This window comes from Rosa chinensis, chromosome 6 (genome assembly GCF_002994745.2).
Source record: "Rosa chinensis cultivar Old Blush chromosome 6, RchiOBHm-V2, whole genome shotgun sequence".
In the NCBI taxonomy this organism is placed as follows: domain Eukaryota; kingdom Viridiplantae; phylum Streptophyta; class Magnoliopsida; order Rosales; family Rosaceae; genus Rosa; species Rosa chinensis.
Window position 1 is genome coordinate 46,314,882 of NC_037093.1, and position 18,973 is coordinate 46,333,854.

Genomic DNA, 18,973 nt, shown 5'->3' on the forward strand with positions numbered 1-18,973 from the left:
GAGATAGCTAAAAGTTATAATGGAGAGCCACTTAGGAGTCTGGTGCAGCTGCTAAAATGGATAAAAAAACTTGATATGCTCTCTAAAATAACTAAGGAGCCAAAATAGAGAGTCTGTTAAAGATGCTATTAGGCGCTGGAGTGGGAGTTGGGGAATTGGGGTCGTGTGGCTGTGGTGGGTGAGAGAGATAATTATGGCAGTTAAGAAGAAACAGAGAGAGAATTGTAGGAGTGAAGTCGTGAGGGCGGCTTTTACCTGTTTTTTTTTTGAAGAAGAAGAAGAAGAAAAGGAAGGCTTTTACTTTTTATTAAAAAAACATTAATTAATGAAATTTTTTATTATAGTTAACTGTAGTTAAAATCTATATAACGTGACAAGTTTTAATAGGGTGGTGATATCACTGCATTTAGTAACGTGGTGAGCAAATTTGATCCAGCTTTAAAGCTTCTGAGCACAGTGGTGAACAGCAAATCGCCCACAAAATTGGCCCCACTTACTCAAGAGTATCCAAGAACTCTTCAAATTAATAGAGATGACAATCCTTGTTCAAAAGTCAAAACCCATCACTTAATTCTCACCGGCGCCCAGGCCTCACAAATATGCATTTACTTGTCAACAAAACATTGTCTCCACAAAATAAATCCACAACCTTTGCTCTTATCCACTTCAGTTCAAATATTAGCCTAATTTTTGTTTTTAAACAAAATTCGATCATGATTTTACTTGATCATGTTTGTTTTAGTTAAAAAAAAAGAAGTTCTTATTCACACTATGAACTTCATTACAGTTTAAATATAAAAAAAAAATTTCTCAAATAACATTTCAAGAATAAAGTTTTAATCGAACTAGATTTAGAACTATGAAAAATGTGGTTTTGACCTTTATTCAAGATTCTTGTTTTAGTGTATGTTGCATTTTAATTTCCTTATCAACAAAATTCTAAGATTACTAATTTACTACATAAAAGAACTTTAAGGAATAAGCTTATTATAATCTTGCTTTATCTTCTGTTTATACCTTCTTACCAAAAATGCTATGCTGTTCTTCACTTTCTAGATTTCAGCTACAAAACCCTAGCCGCACAAGGTCAGGGAGCAAAGGCGAAAACCCAAAAATCTTCTTCTTGTCCGGCGGCGTCTGCCGTCAACGTTGGCACTCGCCTCGTCGGCGTTGGGATGCTGTCGGATGGGAATGTTTTTGCTATTCCCTTTGACTTCCAAGATTGCACTATTTGAGGTTTTAGACAGCGAGTAGTCAGGTTCTGCTAGAGTTCGAAGCTATTTGGAGTTTAGAAGTGGTCGTAGGCACTACTTCGTGGAATATTGTCGGCAGCAGGATCTGGGTTCTGCTTGGCGACGATGATGGCATTTTTTCAAGGATCTGCTGAAGGCTTTGGAGCGCGGGGGGCACAAACCCGTTGTGGATTTGGGTTTGACCGTGCTGTTGGAGCTTCATTTGGGGTCTTCTGGATGGTGGCACCGTGATTCCTTGAGGTGGGGACGGCGGAGGTCCGCTCGCGGTGACGGTGCCTTCGGTGTGCGTAAGGTTAGTTTCTCTTGCAGAAGGGTGGAGGCTTGAGCTGGGTTGGGCCACTCATGTTTGGGCTTTGGGTGATGTTTGTCTAGGGACCTTGTGGGTTGTTTATGTTTCCTATTTTATTTAGGGATCTCTATGTTAGTAGTTTAGTCTATTTTCAATAATTCCCTAGTGTTTAGGGAGCTATGCTCATTTAGTTTCTTAGTAAGCGCTAATGAGTATTTGCCTGCATGCCTATAAACTATGTATTGTCATAGTTATAGGCTCGTTTTAGATAAGTGAGTGATAAGTTCGAATGTAGTTGGTCTATCCTATGTATCACTGTGGTTTTACCATGATGCCTTGTCATGTCCAATGTGAGGCAGCGGGTGGGTATGTAATGGCCTTCTTGGCATGCGTTTTATCAATGGAATTACCATTCATTCAAAAAAAAAAACCTTCTTACCAAAAAAAAAAAAATCTTCTGTTATATATCTTCATGTCTGATAGTTGTTTAAAAAATAAATAAATAAAAAGGATATAATATTTGTTTCAATAAAACCATAAAACATTATCCTATCTCCACGGCCTCAACATGGAATTCTTACCACTAAACTACAGCCACATCGTTGTATGTTAAATTCAACATAATCAATAAAACATTGTGTATTCCTTTAAAGTCTACGTAACAATTACTTCAGAGCAAGCAATAAGTTGGGGGTTTTCTCTTTAATTTCTTCTTACTCTTAAGTCTAGAAATAAAGGTTGAGGTTTCTGATTGAAATAATTATGTCTTTCAGGATGTGCCGCGATAGATTCCCCAGTCCCCACAAAGTAAATAGAAGAAAAGGTCTACAAAGCAAAATGATACGAAACAAAATCTCATCACACATGCAAAAAGGCAAAATAGACCATCTTATGGTTTAGGGTGCAGTAGTAGTATTGGAGCTATAGCGATCTACATGGACCATGGTCTATATTTATCCAGGATCATTTTGTTTTGTCATAGCTTTTACTAGCTCGAGTCACCCTACAAACTACGATGGGCGGAATTTTCGTTGAAAGCAGCTGGTAGTTGATAAGTTATTACTTGTTATTATTATGTTTGCACTTTGCACAGACACACATTAACAGAGGCGGAGCCAGGTTAGGGCCAGGTGGAACCCTCTAACTGAATATTTTGAAAAAAAATTATGTAATATGTAGGTTATATTAATTAGACTAGATATTATTGGTACCTGTTTAATGATATGTTATTACACTAAATTCTAAATCTATTTGAGATCAATTATTCAATCAATTAATCAATGCTTTCTATTCATTCTTACTTAGTATATGTTAATCGAGTTACGATTCTCAATCAATTCTTTTTGCATAGAGTATTGCCGCAACTGTTTTTTTGGGTTTTCATTATTCCTCTCTTACGAATCAGTAATGAGTTTATGAATGATTATTTGATTTCATATATTGAGAAAGGCTTTCTACAAATATAGATGATGAGACTAAACTCATTACACTTGTGTGTGAGAACGTTTTAAACATATAGATCTCACGTGAGATATTAAAAACTTTATCCATAAATTTGTAAAAAATTTGGTCGACCTCCACCCAAAATTCCACATAGTTTCCACGTGCATGGGGTGTCTGCATCAACTTGTATCATTCATCAATACGCATCACAAATTTATCATGACGCAGTCGACCGTTGGCCGTCCATAGCTCTATAGATTACTGTTCTCCTCGTCATTAGTTTCTCCAATTTATTCTCATTTATATCTCTCGGCCAATCGCCAGCAACCATGTCAGCTACTGTTCCTCTCTTAATTAATTACTTGGTTACTTTTCAGATCATTATTAATTGGACACTGTATACTTGATGATCGGATGACATGATCGGATGACATCACCGCCATGAATGTTTGGCAATAATAGCAGACCATCTTTGTCCTATTTCCTTCGTATCCTATTCAATTGTATCCTGCATGGTTCTCACCCCGTTTTTCACCGATCCGGTTTCTCCTTCTGTACGTTTACAAATCATTGTAAAAATAGGACGAAAGCAAATTTAGATCTCAATTTGATAAGTTAACATCGTGGCGGATGCTTTTACCGACTTTCATTATTATCAAAATGTAATTCAAAGTAGTCTGAATTAGTTATATTCATCCTCTACCGTTATATTAACAATAGTTGAAGAGCCACAAACCCTTATAAAATTTATACAATACCACAATTTTTCAGTGTATGATAACGCATTACCACACATCATTCCCCCCTCCCAATTTGTGACGAATTTTCAAGTCATACATGAGGAGAGGAGTACTTGAGTCCTAAATATATAAGAAATGTACATATATGTACACGCTATATATGTATGTTGCATACACGTGTAATGTACTTCAAAGACAATACGCTATTACGTAATTCTGAAGAACAAAAATGAACACATTATGTAGCTGCGTAGCTACCTTGTATGCAACTTTATATTGTTCTCACTTAATTCTGAGACCACAGATTCCCTTGCTTCTCTCTTGAATCTACAAATAATATGCCAATATGTGAGGCAAAAGAATCGTGATTTAGGACTATGGAATGAGCAGATCCCCGATGCAGCGCTTTAGATGATTTCTTCTTCTTCTTCTTTGTTTCTAAAGTTTTCTCAGTTACAAATGATTGAATATAAAATACATAGACTAATTAATACATTGAGCCATTGATAATTAACTACTCGAGAAGCTTATTGCAGGTGCTAACACCTACAGCTGCAGCAAGATGCCATGCATCTTACCCATCGTTCTTCCCCAAAGTACTTAAGAGCTTAGAAAGTTGAGCATAGCATGATAGTGAATATGCCCACTCATAATAGCCTCCCAAAAAAACCTTTCCAAGCAAAGTCAAAGCTACGGGACACCGAGGCAGCAAATGATTCAAACTTTCTGGATCATTTCTGTACATCTCACAGAAATTAGGTGAAACACACCAAGAACTTCTGAACCATATCACAAGTAATCAATCTACCACCAGCAAAACTCCAGAATAGGCGCTCGCACCTTTCCGGGTACCTTAGCCTAAATGAGGTCAAGAAAAAGACAAGAAACGTCCATATCTAAGAAGAATCCTGATGACTCCAGCTTGCATACTCTCCTATCCGATCTTGATAGAAGCAAAATAATATTTCTAAACATGCCAACAAATATGTTGATTCCCCCATATCCTGAACATTAAGATTCCTCCAAAACTCAAATCCCAAGACAAAAGATGAGAAACAGAACTATCACAAGATCTTACAATAGGAGCATTCTGAAAATGAGTCTGTATAATGGAGGAAAAAGGTTATGGAAAGCTGTTTTCCCCACCCAACGATCTACACAGAGACTCACTCTTTTCCCATTCTCACCCAGAATTGACAAAGGGAATATATTAACGCCTTGAGAGATATCCTTTGAAGGACAACGACTTGAACCTCTTGTCAAAATGCAAGAATCCCACCCTTCTCTAACCCATAATTTCAATTAATGACAGCATACCAAATCTCTCACATTAAAATTTTCAAAACCCTCCCACTTAGAGCAAGTCCACCATCGAGCTTGACCGGTCAAGACTATCTTAAACCCCAAACAAACAATTCAAACCTCCAATTACCAAAACATTATCTTAAACCCCTCCACAAATCTCATGAATTAATGTAAGCCTAAGTAAATGAAACCGAAACCCTTGGTGAAAAGTTACCTACTGTTTCTTTGAGAACGAGGCGAGTGCGGGACATTAACTGTTCCCGGAGCTGCTTCCAACGCTTGTTGGGGACATTAACTGTTCACGAACCGCTTACGTGGCGGAACCTGGTCGCCGATCTCGTGCATTTCGCCGTCGACTATCCACGATTCACCACTCCGACTTCTCCTCCGCCTTCCTCATCGCCAGCGCCGGAGACCACGACCGCCGCCTCGGCGACCGCGCCTCCGTCCGCACTCGCCGGAGTTGGTTGCCGGCGGACTCCACACACCAAGGCAACGTCTTCGGTCTTTTTGCCAGGGAGAGCATTCCGTATTGTGACTGGGAGCCAAAGCTAAAAAGCAAGAGGACCCGATTCCAGCGAACCGGGTCGGGTTATATTTTGGAAGACACCTGTCGAAATCCTGGAGCTTACGATTCAGGGATTGCCACGGAGGATCTCGAAGGTCGTGTAAGTTGAAATCGGACGGTTATAAGATGGTGTGGCGTTTCGGTTCCCGCCTTGTTGAGTGTTCTTCTTCCTTGGAGATGTGTGGGAGGGCGCGCTGTACTCTCAGAGCCGACGACGTTTCGAGGGCTTGCTACCGCAACCATGGCGCCATTCGTACGATTAACTTGGACCGGTGATTACTGAATATAGACTCTTTTTTTATATTTTTTTTTTTTAGATTGAAAAATGGTTTTAACGAATTTTCAGGTATCGGCCGTCGTATAATGTGTCGCCGGGAGCGGATTTGCCGGTCGTGCGTAGAGGAGATAGTGGGTCAGATGGTGAAGACGGCGCTGTTCTTCATTGCATGAAATGGGGACTGATTCCGAGTTTCACCAAGAAAACGGAGAAGCCCGATCATTACAGGATGGTAATTGAAGCTCCAGTTGTGATTCTTTTTCATGTTCAATTTGAATTTGCAGTAGTTTTAAGCTTGGTTGGTTTTGGCCTGGCTTCAAATTAAGCAACTTTTGTTTGGATGGTTGTGATTTATGATTTGTGTAAACAACTGCAGTTCAATGCTCGCTCTGAGTCCATTTGTGAAAAGGCTTCTTTTCGTCGTCTAGTTCCTAAAAACCGCTGCCTAGTTGCTGTAGAAGGGTATGCTGTTTTTGCTATATGACTGGTTTGTCTTGCTCTACAGTGTACACTGATTATACCATACTTCTTTTCGATCAAGTGTTTCTGCCTTTTAATTCTTTGTGATATGAGAAGGAAAACGATATACAAACAATATTAGGGGGACAATGTTCTCCCAAATTTAATACATGTCACATTGTCACGCCACTCTTTTAGTTGCTAGAAACTAAAGTACTTAAAATTGGATCGGTTATGCCGAAAATAGATTATCGTCCTCCAAGGTGTGGGCACTTATCTTTCATCTAGTATGACATGTAGCACCACATCATGATTCATGAAGTAAAAACGATTATGTGAACTGTAATTGTAAATGTGCAGCAGTAATCATACTTTTACATGACGACATCTTTTCAGTTTTGGTCATATTGGAGGACGAGAAGTCTTTCCCTTTCATTCTTGTTACTAATGAATATCTCATAGTGAATCAGTGTGAAATTTGCATTTCCAGATTTTATGAATGGAAAAAAGATGGTTCTAAGAAACAGCCTTACTATGTCCATTTTAAGGATGGTCGGCCTCTTCTGTTTGCTGCTCTTTATGATTCGTGGGAGAACTCTGAAGGTAGTTAATGTACAAACATTCTGTTATTAAACCCGCTTCCCAAAACCACAACTGCTGTTAGTTTGTTTTTGCTTTATGTCCGTAAATCATTGAATTAATCTGAAACATGTTAGCCAGTGAATATCTAGTATGTGACTGTTCTCATCTGGGTTCTAATTTGTGTACTGAACGTGAGCCTGCAGGTGAGAAACTTTATACCTTCACTATCATTACAACTTCTTCATCTTCAGCTTTGGCGTGGCTCCATGGTGAGTCCTGCTTGTTCTTTTTCATTTATGTTTCTCTGTGTTCTAATACAGTATGCATTAGCTATAGACTCTCCATTACTTGCTCAATTTTTATTTTATATGTAAGGTTACTGGCAGATGTTACTACCAGTACATTTTCTAGTTTCAGTTGCTTGACATGTTATATGTTTAGTCCTTGTTAAGAGTGTGAAATGTTCTCCTTCCCTCCATTCTCACCTTATACTCTTTAACATGTTTATTAATTTTTTTTTTTTTTCACTATAGACAGGATGCCAGTTATTTTGGGTGACAAGGAATCTATTGATACATGGCTTAATGATTCTTCATCTTCCAATTTTGACAAGTTACTTAAACCATATGAAGGGTCTGATTTGGTAAGTAATTCTTGAACTTCTAAAAGGAGAGACATAAACTACTATTTCTTGGATGCTAATTCCTTTAATCACCAGGTATGGTACCCAGTAACACCAGCAATGGGTAAGGTGTCTTTTAATGGGCCAGAGTGCAGCAATGAGGTGCGACAGTTACTGTGTTTTCTTTTACGCATGATGTGCATCATTTGGTAATGGGAAGAATTTAAACCCAATAATTTTAACCTGGATCTCCTAGTCAGAGTAAAGGCGAAATTTTGACTTGCAGACTTGAATGTGAGAAATGATTTTTCACCTGTGCTTTTCCTTAAGGTGGTTCTCCTTTAGGAAGTTTACATGATGAGATAAAGTTGTTAAGATGGTTTCATTGAAAAATTTCTTATAAAGGAAATTGTTCTGTACTTAAAGTTGTTAAAGACTGGCTTTTGGTACCTTTTCCCTCGCATCATGATGCATTGCTTGGTATACAAAACAGTGACTCTGCTTTCTGTAGGGTAAGATTTCCTTAATACATCGAGTTTTCGTGGTTTGGTAAAGTCTCTTGGTTGCCAATTCAGAGATCTGGAATTGAATCCTGTCTTGATTAGGGTTTGGGAGGGTATTAGGGTTACCTTCTTTGGTAGGGTGGGGTTGAGGAGGGAAGTAATAAGTCATATTCTTGTTTTAATACTAAAAGAATACCACTACTTAATGATTGCATCATTTTCTGCAGATACAGTTGAAGACAGAGGGCACTAACTCGATCACAAAATTTTTCTCAACAAAGGGAACCAAAAAAGAAGAGCTAAAGCCAAATGATACAAGTTCTCATGACTCATCTGTGAAGACTGATTTTCCAGAAAGCATAAAAAAGATCCTGAATACACAGAGGACAGGGTGCAACCATCCTTGACTGTGAAATGTGAAGAAGATTCAAAAACTAGTGTCTCTACATTCTCTCAAGAGGAGGCATCTAAGGGGCAGACGAAGCGGGACTATGAAGAGTTCTTAGCTGATTCTAAACTGGTTCTTAAGAAAGCTGATAAGATTTCTAGTGCTAGTCCAGCAAAGAAGAAGGTCAACTTGAAGACTTCTCAAGATAAGCAACCTACACTATTTTCATACTTTGGGAAGAGCTAGTTTTGTTTGCATCAACTTCAAACTTTCTTTGTCCACGCTTCATATGTGTATGGACATGGCTGATGATTTTGTTAGGTAGAAAGACAGATATGAAGTTGCTGTTTTGCAGTCAAGCTACAGTCGGTACTGTGTAATCTCCTATGTTTCTCCATCTTTTGCGGCTAGGCAGTGTAGTGATCCTTTCTGTTGTATCGAACTTGTATCTGAACTTCTGATTGTACTGCATCCACAATATAAATGACTTCTGTAGTCGGATTTTGTGCAATGCATATAAACACAGAGATCGTGATGTTCATATGTTCGATTTTAAGTAAAAAATAAGAGCCCGATGTTTGAATCTAGATGGCTGCATGTGAAAAAATTCAAGCCCCGGATTGGAATTCAAATACTAAATGTGCAATCATGTTAACAGAACAAGTGAATTCCCACATTTGAAGTTCTTAAATCACCCAATATAAACAAGAAATCTGTCACTTCAATCAAAGGGTTGCAGCAGCTCCTTACAGATATTGAGTTGAAATGAAAAACTAGGCAAAATAATTTGCAGTTGCCAATTAACACATGGGAAATATTTGTGGACGTAAAATTGGCAAAGACCAATTATAAGCTTCTATCCATCTTCCATTAGGTACCATCTCCATAATGATTTTCCTTACCATCCGAATAGGACCAGCCATTGCCCCCCATTGTAGCACTGAACGCGAGCCTAGGCAGAACCGTCGGCGCTTATTCCCGAGCCATATTGTGCTACCTCTCCGCCTTCTAATCCGCCTCCGTGGCCGGCACCACCCAACCAACATAGTAGAGTCTGACAACATAGATATGGTTATAGAACCTCTCCTCAACATTGCTATTTGTAGTGTTACTAAGTTGTGCAAAATGTTTTGTGATGTTCATTACTATGTACTTCTTATATAGTGTGATTAAAGATGAATTGCTGATGTTAATGATGTTAATCATAATGGGTGCAATCATAACAATCATGCTTTTTAAAGGCCTGATGCTGTAGTGGAATAAAGTGAAGCCTTAGGAGGAGTTTTTGTTGTATTTTATTGTTGGGGTTGTGGTAGTCATGATCAAAAGATATCTCTGTGATGAAAAGACAATCAGTTCAAATTAGAACTTGCAGGATAGATCTAGTAGTTACCCCTTTGCTTGGAGTTAAAACATATTTACTCGCACACTTTGCTTTGTAAAACATCTGTTTCTGAATTTGGTCTGTTGTATAAATTTGCTCTGAAAAGTTGCTGTTTTTTTCCCCCACAATTTTCCAGAAGTTGTAAGGGTATAATGGTGGCTTTGGATAATTTTGTAGACAACAGATGAAAATATAAACTATGGAAGAAGTGTTCTTGAATGATCTTGCCCATGGGAAATGATTTTTTTACAACAAGTGGTGATATAATTTCATTAGTTTCAGGTTGGCATGCGGCGCCCAATCACCAAACTATAGATAAACTACTGACATTGAGTGCATAAGAATATACTGCTTTTCCAAGTACTCTACCTTCATTCTTCACCAGCATAATCATTCATTCTTTTTTATACCGGAAAAGAAAAGCTAAGCAAAGTGAAAATTGTTGGACCAGCTTTGTTTTTTTTCGGACAATGAAGTTTCATTAAACTGCAAAAGCAGCAGAGAGAAGCATACAACTGAAAACCAAAACTACAGTAACAACAAACAGAAAAGAAATAACTACATGCCACTAAATCACACCAGAAGGAGGTGCAGGCAATCCATTACTCCTCAGAACTTTGAGAAAATCAGATGGAGGGTGCATTACCCAATTTCCAAGAACCATCTTCCTTTCGGCTTGCCTGGCAAGCAAATCAGCCAAAGCATTCTAATGCTATCTTTATCAAATTCCAGCTACAACACTTCAGCATACTCTGAAACCATCGGATTTCTTTGATGAGAGGGTAGATTTCCCAGACATTCTTTGAAAAGGAACCAAAATAACACAGTACACTTGAAATCTCCATAATAACATTTTGAAAATCATGAATCTTAGCTGGCTTCAAACCCCAAAGCAGCAGAGGCTTCAGGCATCAATGTAGAATTCAAGTATGAGGAAGTATTACCTGCAACGACCAAATACTGATGATCTCTAGCAATAACTACAGTCCCTGCCATTCCTGTGCTATCATCCCAAGCACCATCACAATTGCTCGAATTTCAGAACCGATATCAGCTTGGGGGACACCTGTATATGGAGCCACTAAGGAACTGCCAAGAAACTCAGCAACAGCTGCTCCAATTCTGTGCGCTTTACCAACAGGTTTAGGAGACGGATGTCCATAGACAACTTCACTTCTTGCCTTCCAGATTGTCCAGAGTGAAAAAGCCACCCAAAGAAAACGCACTGTCTTGGGGAGAGCATTAGTGTTATCAATATCCAAACTGCAGGAGCAATAATGTGACAACAATGTGAGTTATCACAGAGATGGTTTGGACCCAGATTCATAAATCTTATGATGACCAGATCCGACATTGAAAGAGCCACGTTTTGATGAACCAGCTGTTAAGTATGCAATGAAAAAAAAAAGTCTCTGCCTTCCTGTCTTTGATAATAAATATGACCCCGTTAGCGCATACATACATAGGCAATGTTTCACATACTGCGCGTCGAATTTGGCCATATCTAACAAAAAACACGGCAGAGGGACTAGTTAAATTTCCAGGTTCTGATGTAGTCCCTATCGTGTGTGGTGATAATCTTCTTCATCCCCACTGCCAAGCAGGTGATGGGAGGTGCAGGAATGCTGACAATGTCGGCATCAGGTGAAATCCTTTTTCCTCTCAATCTCTGAATTACCATGTTTTGATAACAACCACCACTTGAACTTGAAGCAGGTTTAGAACTTGGCAGTACACAGTAGCTGGTGTCCAAGACAATTTTAGTAACCACTTTCCCTGTGTTCTGATCCACTAGATGAAGCACACACCATCCATTCCACCCACAACCAAAGTTGATGCATCATTCCTCCGGTGCTGCATTGAACACACAGCACCCCGACTCACTCTCGTTTCCCACAAAAGTCTACATGCATGTCCTCAGGTCCCAACCGTACACATATCCATTGCTTGATCCAGCAAACACTGTCCTCTCATTGCCGCAAGGGTTGTAACTCAAAGTCTTTATCTCGCCTGCTATATGCAATTTTGCTGCAAACTCATGATCAGGTAAAAGTACAGAGGAAACTGTGATAGAAGAACCACCACCAGCAAGAATGGACAACCGACTGCCTTCATCACTCAACCCTAGGCATGTCACTGGCACCTCAGGGTCGTGCATTCTAAGAATTTGAGAACATTGGCTACTGTACATGTCAAACACTCGAGCAGTGCCGTCAGCACATCCAACCACAGCCTCTGGATCACAGTAGCTCATGCATAAACCCTTCGGAAAGGTACCCTTGCACTTAAAGGGGTTTAATATCCTAGTCATCCCACTGCGCCTCCATATGCATATTCGACTATTCTTTGAGCCGACCAAGCCAACAATCTTGCTCTCATCAAAGTCAAAATCAACCAAAGGGCCATAGTCTACTGGAACTCGATATTCTCCTTGAAATTTATACACACATTTACGGCTTTCTTCCGGTGACCACAGATGCATGAACTTCTTCCTGCTGCTGCCAGTCAGAAGCAACCCATCCTTGTGTCGGCATTGATCAATATTAACAGAGTGACCCTTCCAGTGATCAACATTAATCCAACGGCTTTGAAGCAATGCAAGTCTATGAGTCACACCGGCCATCTCCTCCAAACAAAGACCCCTCACAAGACCCATTTGCCACTGCTTGTAATAAAGCGCTTCGAAACACTTGCATTTGGCGATGGCGGTCCTCCAGGTTTTGCAAACCAAGGAACAACTGACGAGGTCTTGGCAGCAGTCGAGCAAAGAGAAGATTGCGGAAAGGACGTCATGGTCAAGAGCATTGTTTGGCGGAGGTCCTCTTTTCGGCCTTTTGTTGTTGTTGCTGGCCAGAGCAAAATCTCTCCCGGCCGGGAAGGAATGTGATTTGTGTTTCAAACAAGAAGACATCCAAACAGAGATTTTAACATGGATGACTATCAGATATTTGTTGTTTCGCCCTATATATGTTTATTAGGATCAAGGTATAATATGTAAGAGTAGAACAACCATGTAAAATAAGATAAGGAGACTAATATAGAACAATGTCACATCTAGGATTCCTAGTTATAAACAGTAAAATGAATTAAAGTGACCCAATTATCTAGTCCTGGCGGGACCCAATTATCTGTATAATTTGTGATTTGTGCAGCTCCTCCATGGTTGATAAGTTGCCACTTCAGCCACCTGCACTCACACACAAACACAAATTTGTAATGAGTAATGATTGTTGCGACCACCGTTTCGGGTTGGTCGCACAACCGGAATCCGGTGACTGCAGAATTGGGTGTTCGCAAATTGAAACAGACACCTGGTCATTGGTCCTTGATCATAAATCTCTGTTTTTCGTTACTAAAGTGAGATCGTCCATTCCGCTTCGATAAGGTTGTGGTATTGTATTCAGATGAATCAGAATAAACTGTCATCGAGATCGCAATGGAGGCCATTGTTAGGGTTTGGAGAGGGAGACTGATAGCAAAATTTTATCAGCACCATCTTTCATAGTTTCATCTCTAATTTCACGCCGGGTCTAAAACGACGTCGTTCCCGTTCCCGTTATAATTCGATTGTAAAGTGGTGTCTTTATTTTTTATTTTTTGGGAATGAAGTAATGAAGTAAAATATGTCTTTCAAAGATGAAAATTAGTTATGCCTATTTTGTATCACAAGTGAATCTCCATACCTATTTTTTATAATACACAGTACACATGACTCCATTACTCATGGAAAAGTGAAAAATTCAAGCTCCTATATGAGCAATGCTTCACTTTACGGACATGGAAGGCCTCAAGGCCATACCAACTAGATACTGCTTAAGCTCATTAGCCTGAAACCCCAATTCCAAAAAGTTCCAACCAATTGATAGGGATGACAAGCCTTTCAGGGGTTCGCTTATGCATATTCAATCATGAACGAGGAAGAACACCAAAAGTACAAAAGAATTCGTCGGAGTCATTTGAATCAAGTGCATGAAGAAGACTGGACTCTAATTGATTCCAAAAGCTACCTATATGATTCGAGCTGTTATTTATCCGAAGAAGCACAACACAATTTAGATCCCAAATATGTCGACAACAACATCGACTTAATCATTTGAAATTGAAGGCTGGTTCAAATATGTCAGAGTTGGATTAGGATACTGCTTTCACTTTTTTGTACTTGTTTTTATTTTTTTATTATTTTTTATTACATCAACGGTTGAGAAGTATAACAACTAATTTTTCGTAAGTTAAACTCATATGGAGGTGGTCAACAAATTTAACCCGCAATCATGATAATTAACTCTGCCTTGAATATGAGAACAATTACAAATTTACAACCATGAATATGGTGATAATTACGATCGTAAATGTGACATGATGACGATAGTAAAGTGCCACAATGATTACAGCAATGAGTGCAGTAATCATTACAGATATAAAGTAGGGCAATGATGATAGTCATAAAGCTTGATAATAATTATAGAGATGAGTACGGTATCAATAGTGACTTGCTGTCCAAGTCATTGGCGACTTGCCAGGCAAGTTTACTTGCGGCTCAAGGCATAGCACACCTATAAATAGGGGTAAGACGACTAGATATGGGATCTAATTCCTACTTATTCTACTTTAGTTGACTAAAAAAATATATTGACTTAGGCATCAAAGGGTTTTCTGCAGGTACCCCTTCCTCTTCGAGCTTACGGTTAAGCTTCTGAGTTAACGCTCAAATGAGGCTTCTTGATCTTTTCTGGTCAACTTCCACTCTAGTTCGCATTTATTGGTGAGTCAAAATCCTCTGCGGAATTTTTCATCACCAACAACTCATAACCTCCTATTTACGTAGGGAAACTTATGCCACTACACCAAATAGTATTGAGTTTTTTTTTTTTTTTTGGTTACAAGTTTCTGGATTTTGAGAAAATTTGTATAATTATTTAGGTCGATGTAGCTCTTTCTATCACGTCTTTGAATAGTAGTTTATAATGTAAATTTGCTACAATTAATAATATTATGTTTTTTTTTTTTATAGTAAATGTAGATTTCATTAAACGCATGCCAAGATGACCATTACATAGAGAGATTGGACCTAATAGCAGGGTGAAGTGGGCCCCACAACTGCCCAACCCCTTGACGATCTGAATTGACTTAGATGCCTCGTTGAAGAGCTCAAGCCCATCACGCTTTGCTTACATCTTCATTTTCTGGCCCATAGCAGCATTGATGAGCCCATTTCCAAGAGCCTTAAGCAAAGGCCTAATAGTTTGCCCCAACTAATTTGGATACCCCAATTCACTTAGGCAATAACACCTTTACCACAGACCCCGACATCTCCGTCACTGGGAATCACCTCGCCAATAGCACGGCTACTTGGACCACAGCCAAAGACCAGCCCAGATACCTGTGAACACCACCGGACAATCATCATCAAAATCACCAAGAACAAAGCTAGGATTTGAGCCCAAACACAGTCCAGCCATACTAATCTGGACACCCAATTCCATTGGCATGTCACCGTCAACTCTGACATCATCTGCAGCACCGACCAAGCCCTGCCCAACATCACTTTTGCCAGTTGCACGAGAATAGCATGGTGAGGATCCGTAGCCTCTACTCTGCCTCTTCGCACAGCACTGCCGCCAGTCCACATCTCAATCAACGATGTGGATGCCATTGAAGTCATAGAGAGAGGTTATTGTGAGGTATCCTGTTTTAATACTCTAGAAATTCGTTATTAATTTCTTGAAATTTCCTGGAATTAATATAGTGTTCGTTAGTAGGATTTCGTGGTTTGAAGGTTGACTTTTTATACATTAGGATTCTTGAAAACTTCATTCGCGTAAGTTGTAGAGCGCGTCGATAAGAGTTCGTGCATATCCGGAACTCAAAAATCGGAGTTCATATGAAGAAGTTATGGGTTTCAGAAAAAGCTTTCATTTTTGTATAAAGGACGAAAATTTCCGAAAATTGCAAAGAATGACAGAATTTCCAAAATTGGAAATCCAGCCCTTCTCTCTCTCCCCCCGACCAGAAATCGCCTCAATCCTTCTTCCGGCCATATCTTCGTCATCCAGCCACCATTGCATGTGCCAGCACTTGCATTAGCTTCGCCTCTTCCTCCTCCGCTTGTCTGTGGTGGTTTTGCAACCTATCTCCGCCACTACATGGCGCAGCAAGGAGAACCCGATCCTAACTCAGTTTTAGGTCAACGCCGGTTTCTTCGTCCTCTTGCCACCACAAGTCGAGCCACCGGTCATTTTGGAACCCTCTGAAGATGTTGATCATGCTCACCAAGTGGAATTAATAGAATCGAAGCGTGGAAGGAGAACCAAGCTAAATCAAAAATTGGGCAATTATCCAATCTAGCCACTGTCGAGGTATTTTCCGGATTCTCTGCTTTGATTTAGGCTTGGTGCTAGTTGTGAAAGTTGTTGTGAATCTTGAGAGGAAGAGTTTGGCATAGGTCTTGACGTTCAATTCGGAGGTTGATGGTGACGCTTTGCAGTTGCTTCCGGTTACCCCAGGGACAGTTTCTGTTTCTGATTTCGATCTACTTGTCGATACGAGCATTTCAATATACAACACGTAGTTTTTGGAGATTGCATGATTAAGTTAGGGTTTTTATGGCTTCGATTCGTATCGGTTTTTCTATTCGTGAGGATTAGGCCGTCCGATCGACTTGTAGTTTTGATTGTTTTGATCATAGAAGTGTTCCGAAGATGTTGGATGGTCTCGGATGAGGAACTAACTCTTGGATCGTCGAATAATTATGTTTTGTGACTTGTGTGCTAAGTTGAGACCATATGTGATTAGGTGCTTGACGGAATTGTATTGGGCAAAAAATTTGTGATTGTGTGATCTTGGCTGTTAGAAAAAACGCAGCTGGAATTAGAGGTGAGTAAATCTCACGGTGTTTCGGTTGATAAATTAGTTATGTTTTAATTTAGTAGATTTAATTATTAGCATGAATAATCGTATTTATCGAAACAAATTATTTGTTTTAAAATATATGAACTTGATCAACAACAGTTCATGGGTAAGCTAAAACAATGTTTTGATGTAAAATGATTTTCGAAAAGTATAATTTGTAAAACTACAGTTGGTATTAGTGGCATCCCTGAGTGGATGACTACGTGTGTGTGTGTGTATTTATGTGAAAAATATATATCTTGGTGGAATTGGGCGTGTTGTTTGTTGGCGTGAGTCACTCTCCATAATTGTAGGAATTGTAGTATAATTAGGATTATATAGTTAAGGAGGATATCATGTAGTTAAGGGGAGAATATCACAGTGTAATTAGTTTCCTATTAGGAATGTGTATACTTTGTATATGTACTCCATCTTTGGAGAATATCAATACATCAGAAATTCCCAAACTTTCTCTTTGTCTTTGTTCTGTTTGACTTGGTATCAGAGCAGAGATCCGTTTGGACTCTGTTTGTTTGTTTCCGCAGCAAATTTGTCTTTGTTCTCTTTAAGAGTTGTCCTTTGCCTTCATTCTCTATTCCTTTTGCCCTAAAACCCTAAAGTTTGCCATACCTTGCCGTCAACCTCTCCTTCCTTAGCCGTGTCAAATTTTGTGGTTTGTGTTGCTGCTTGAAGAAGAAGAATGGCATATTTGTCCCTTAGTTTGTTGTTCAACAGTCAGGTGACTTGCAACTATTGTAAGACTGTTGGCCACTACAAAAGTCAATGCCCCAAGTTGCTAAGACTCAATTCCAATAACTCTGGTTGGAAAACAAGTAACAATGGTCAGAAAAGCAAGGCGACAATCCAACTAGTGCAGGAGCAAGCGCCTGATTTCTATGATGTGGAGGGTCAAGATCAAACTAAGGGTAATGTTTCTCTAACTCAGGAGAATCGAGGTAAAACTGGTGTCGATTTAAATGTTTCTAGCTTTACTGGTAGTAATACATGGATAATTGATTTTGGTGTGTCTGATCATATGACCTATGATAAGTCTTTCTTCGTCACGTTGTCCTCCCCATCCATAACACATGTCTCTAATGAAAATGGTGAGTCCTTTCCGGTCTTAGGAATTGGGTCAGTCCAGGTTACACAGTCCATTACTCTTTATAATGTCCTATATGTACCGTCTTTATCTCATCATCTTTTGTCTGTGTCTCAATTAAACACACAAAACAAATGCTCTGTCACCTTTTATCCTATGTATGTTATCTTTCAGGATCTGTGTACTCGGGTGATAATTGGCAAGGGAGATCTGAGGGAGAGACTGTTTCACTTGGATTGCATGTACGGAGGACCGACACAAGCACCATTAAGTCCACAAGGTCATGTTGCCCTGACATTGAGTTCTGATCGGATGAATGAATTGTGGTTGTGGCACCGCCGTTTGGGCCACCCATCCTTTGGTGTCATGAAGAAGTCCATGCCTTCCCTTTTTTTGGGAATAAGTGATTCTAGTCTACATTGTGAAACCTGTTATTTAGCCAAGAGTTATAGGTCTAGTTATCCTTCTAGCTTTCAGTCTAGTACAATGCATTTGAATTAATTCATTCTGATTTATGGGGACCTTCCAAAAATTCAACTTTTTCAGGAATGCATTATTTTGTTTTATTCATTGATGACTTCACCAGATTAACTTGGGTTCACTACACCAAAAACGTTAACACACAACACTTTTTGCACAACGAAAAAAAAAAAGTGTTGTGTGATGAAGAAAAGTGAATCACACAACACATTTACAAAACTTGCGTTGTATAAGGTGGTTAAAATTCTGAACTTTTTAGCTAGTAGATCATTGCACAACAGTTATAAGAATAATTCGTTATGTGAATGAAAAAAAAAATAGCAGTAGATTTCCCTCCTAGATCGACCCCAAATTTGGCTCCAAATTGGTACTTCATTGTACAACAGAATAGTTATATCTGTTGTATGAGTGTAGTTTGCAAATTGTCACACAACAGTTTTTGTTTTGTGTTGTATGATCAAGGAAAATATATTAGAGGTTTCGATGCGTCTCCATACGCCACTCATTCCTTTGCTCCCAAATTGAACTGTACTTACACATAGCGGGAACTTTCCCTCCTTGCTGCCACAACTCAAATTTAATTTGTGCGGAATCAGACAACACATAGCAAAGTTATGTTGTCTGATACATGAATACAAAATAAAAATAGCCAACAACCGGTGCGTTTGACAACTTAATTGGCTAGGGCTA

At 39.3% G+C, this 18,973-nt stretch overlaps 3 protein-coding genes across 4 annotated transcripts; 1 reads left to right on the forward strand and 2 right to left on the reverse strand.

Moving 5' to 3' along the window:
• The first annotated feature begins 5,383 nt into the window (after positions 1-5,383).
• Positions 5,384-8,924, forward strand: LOC112172953 (abasic site processing protein YoqW). 2 transcript variants are annotated; one of them, XM_024310475.2, is made up of 8 exons: positions 5,384-5,870; positions 5,945-6,107; positions 6,252-6,337; positions 6,825-6,937; positions 7,120-7,185; positions 7,450-7,559; positions 7,635-7,700; positions 8,269-8,924. In XM_024310475.2, the coding sequence occupies exons 1-8, from the start codon at positions 5,725-5,727 to the stop codon at positions 8,446-8,448; spliced, it is 930 nt and encodes a 309-aa protein (XP_024166243.1). In that variant the 5' UTR covers positions 5,384-5,724; the 3' UTR covers positions 8,449-8,924. The 2 variants fall into 2 exon arrangements, with proteins under 2 accessions (XP_024166243.1, XP_024166244.1); XM_024310476.2 differs by having other exon boundaries at positions 8,275-8,924.
• Positions 8,925-9,049: 125 nt separating this feature from the next.
• On the reverse strand, positions 9,050-9,542 carry LOC112172954. Its single transcript, XM_024310477.2, has one exon. The coding sequence runs from the start codon at positions 9,521-9,523 to the stop codon at positions 9,230-9,232; it is 294 nt and encodes a 97-aa protein (XP_024166245.1). The 5' UTR covers positions 9,524-9,542; the 3' UTR covers positions 9,050-9,229.
• Positions 9,543-10,237: 695 nt separating this feature from the next.
• Positions 10,238-13,288, reverse strand: LOC112171425 (F-box/WD-40 repeat-containing protein At3g52030). Its single transcript, XM_040509646.1, has 2 exons — positions 13,125-13,288; positions 10,238-13,000 (listed from the first exon to the last, which is right to left on the reverse strand). The coding sequence occupies exon 2, from the start codon at positions 12,722-12,724 to the stop codon at positions 11,717-11,719; it is 1,008 nt and encodes a 335-aa protein (XP_040365580.1). The 5' UTR covers positions 12,725-13,000; positions 13,125-13,288; the 3' UTR covers positions 10,238-11,716.
• Between the last annotated feature and the right edge of the window lie 5,685 nt (positions 13,289-18,973).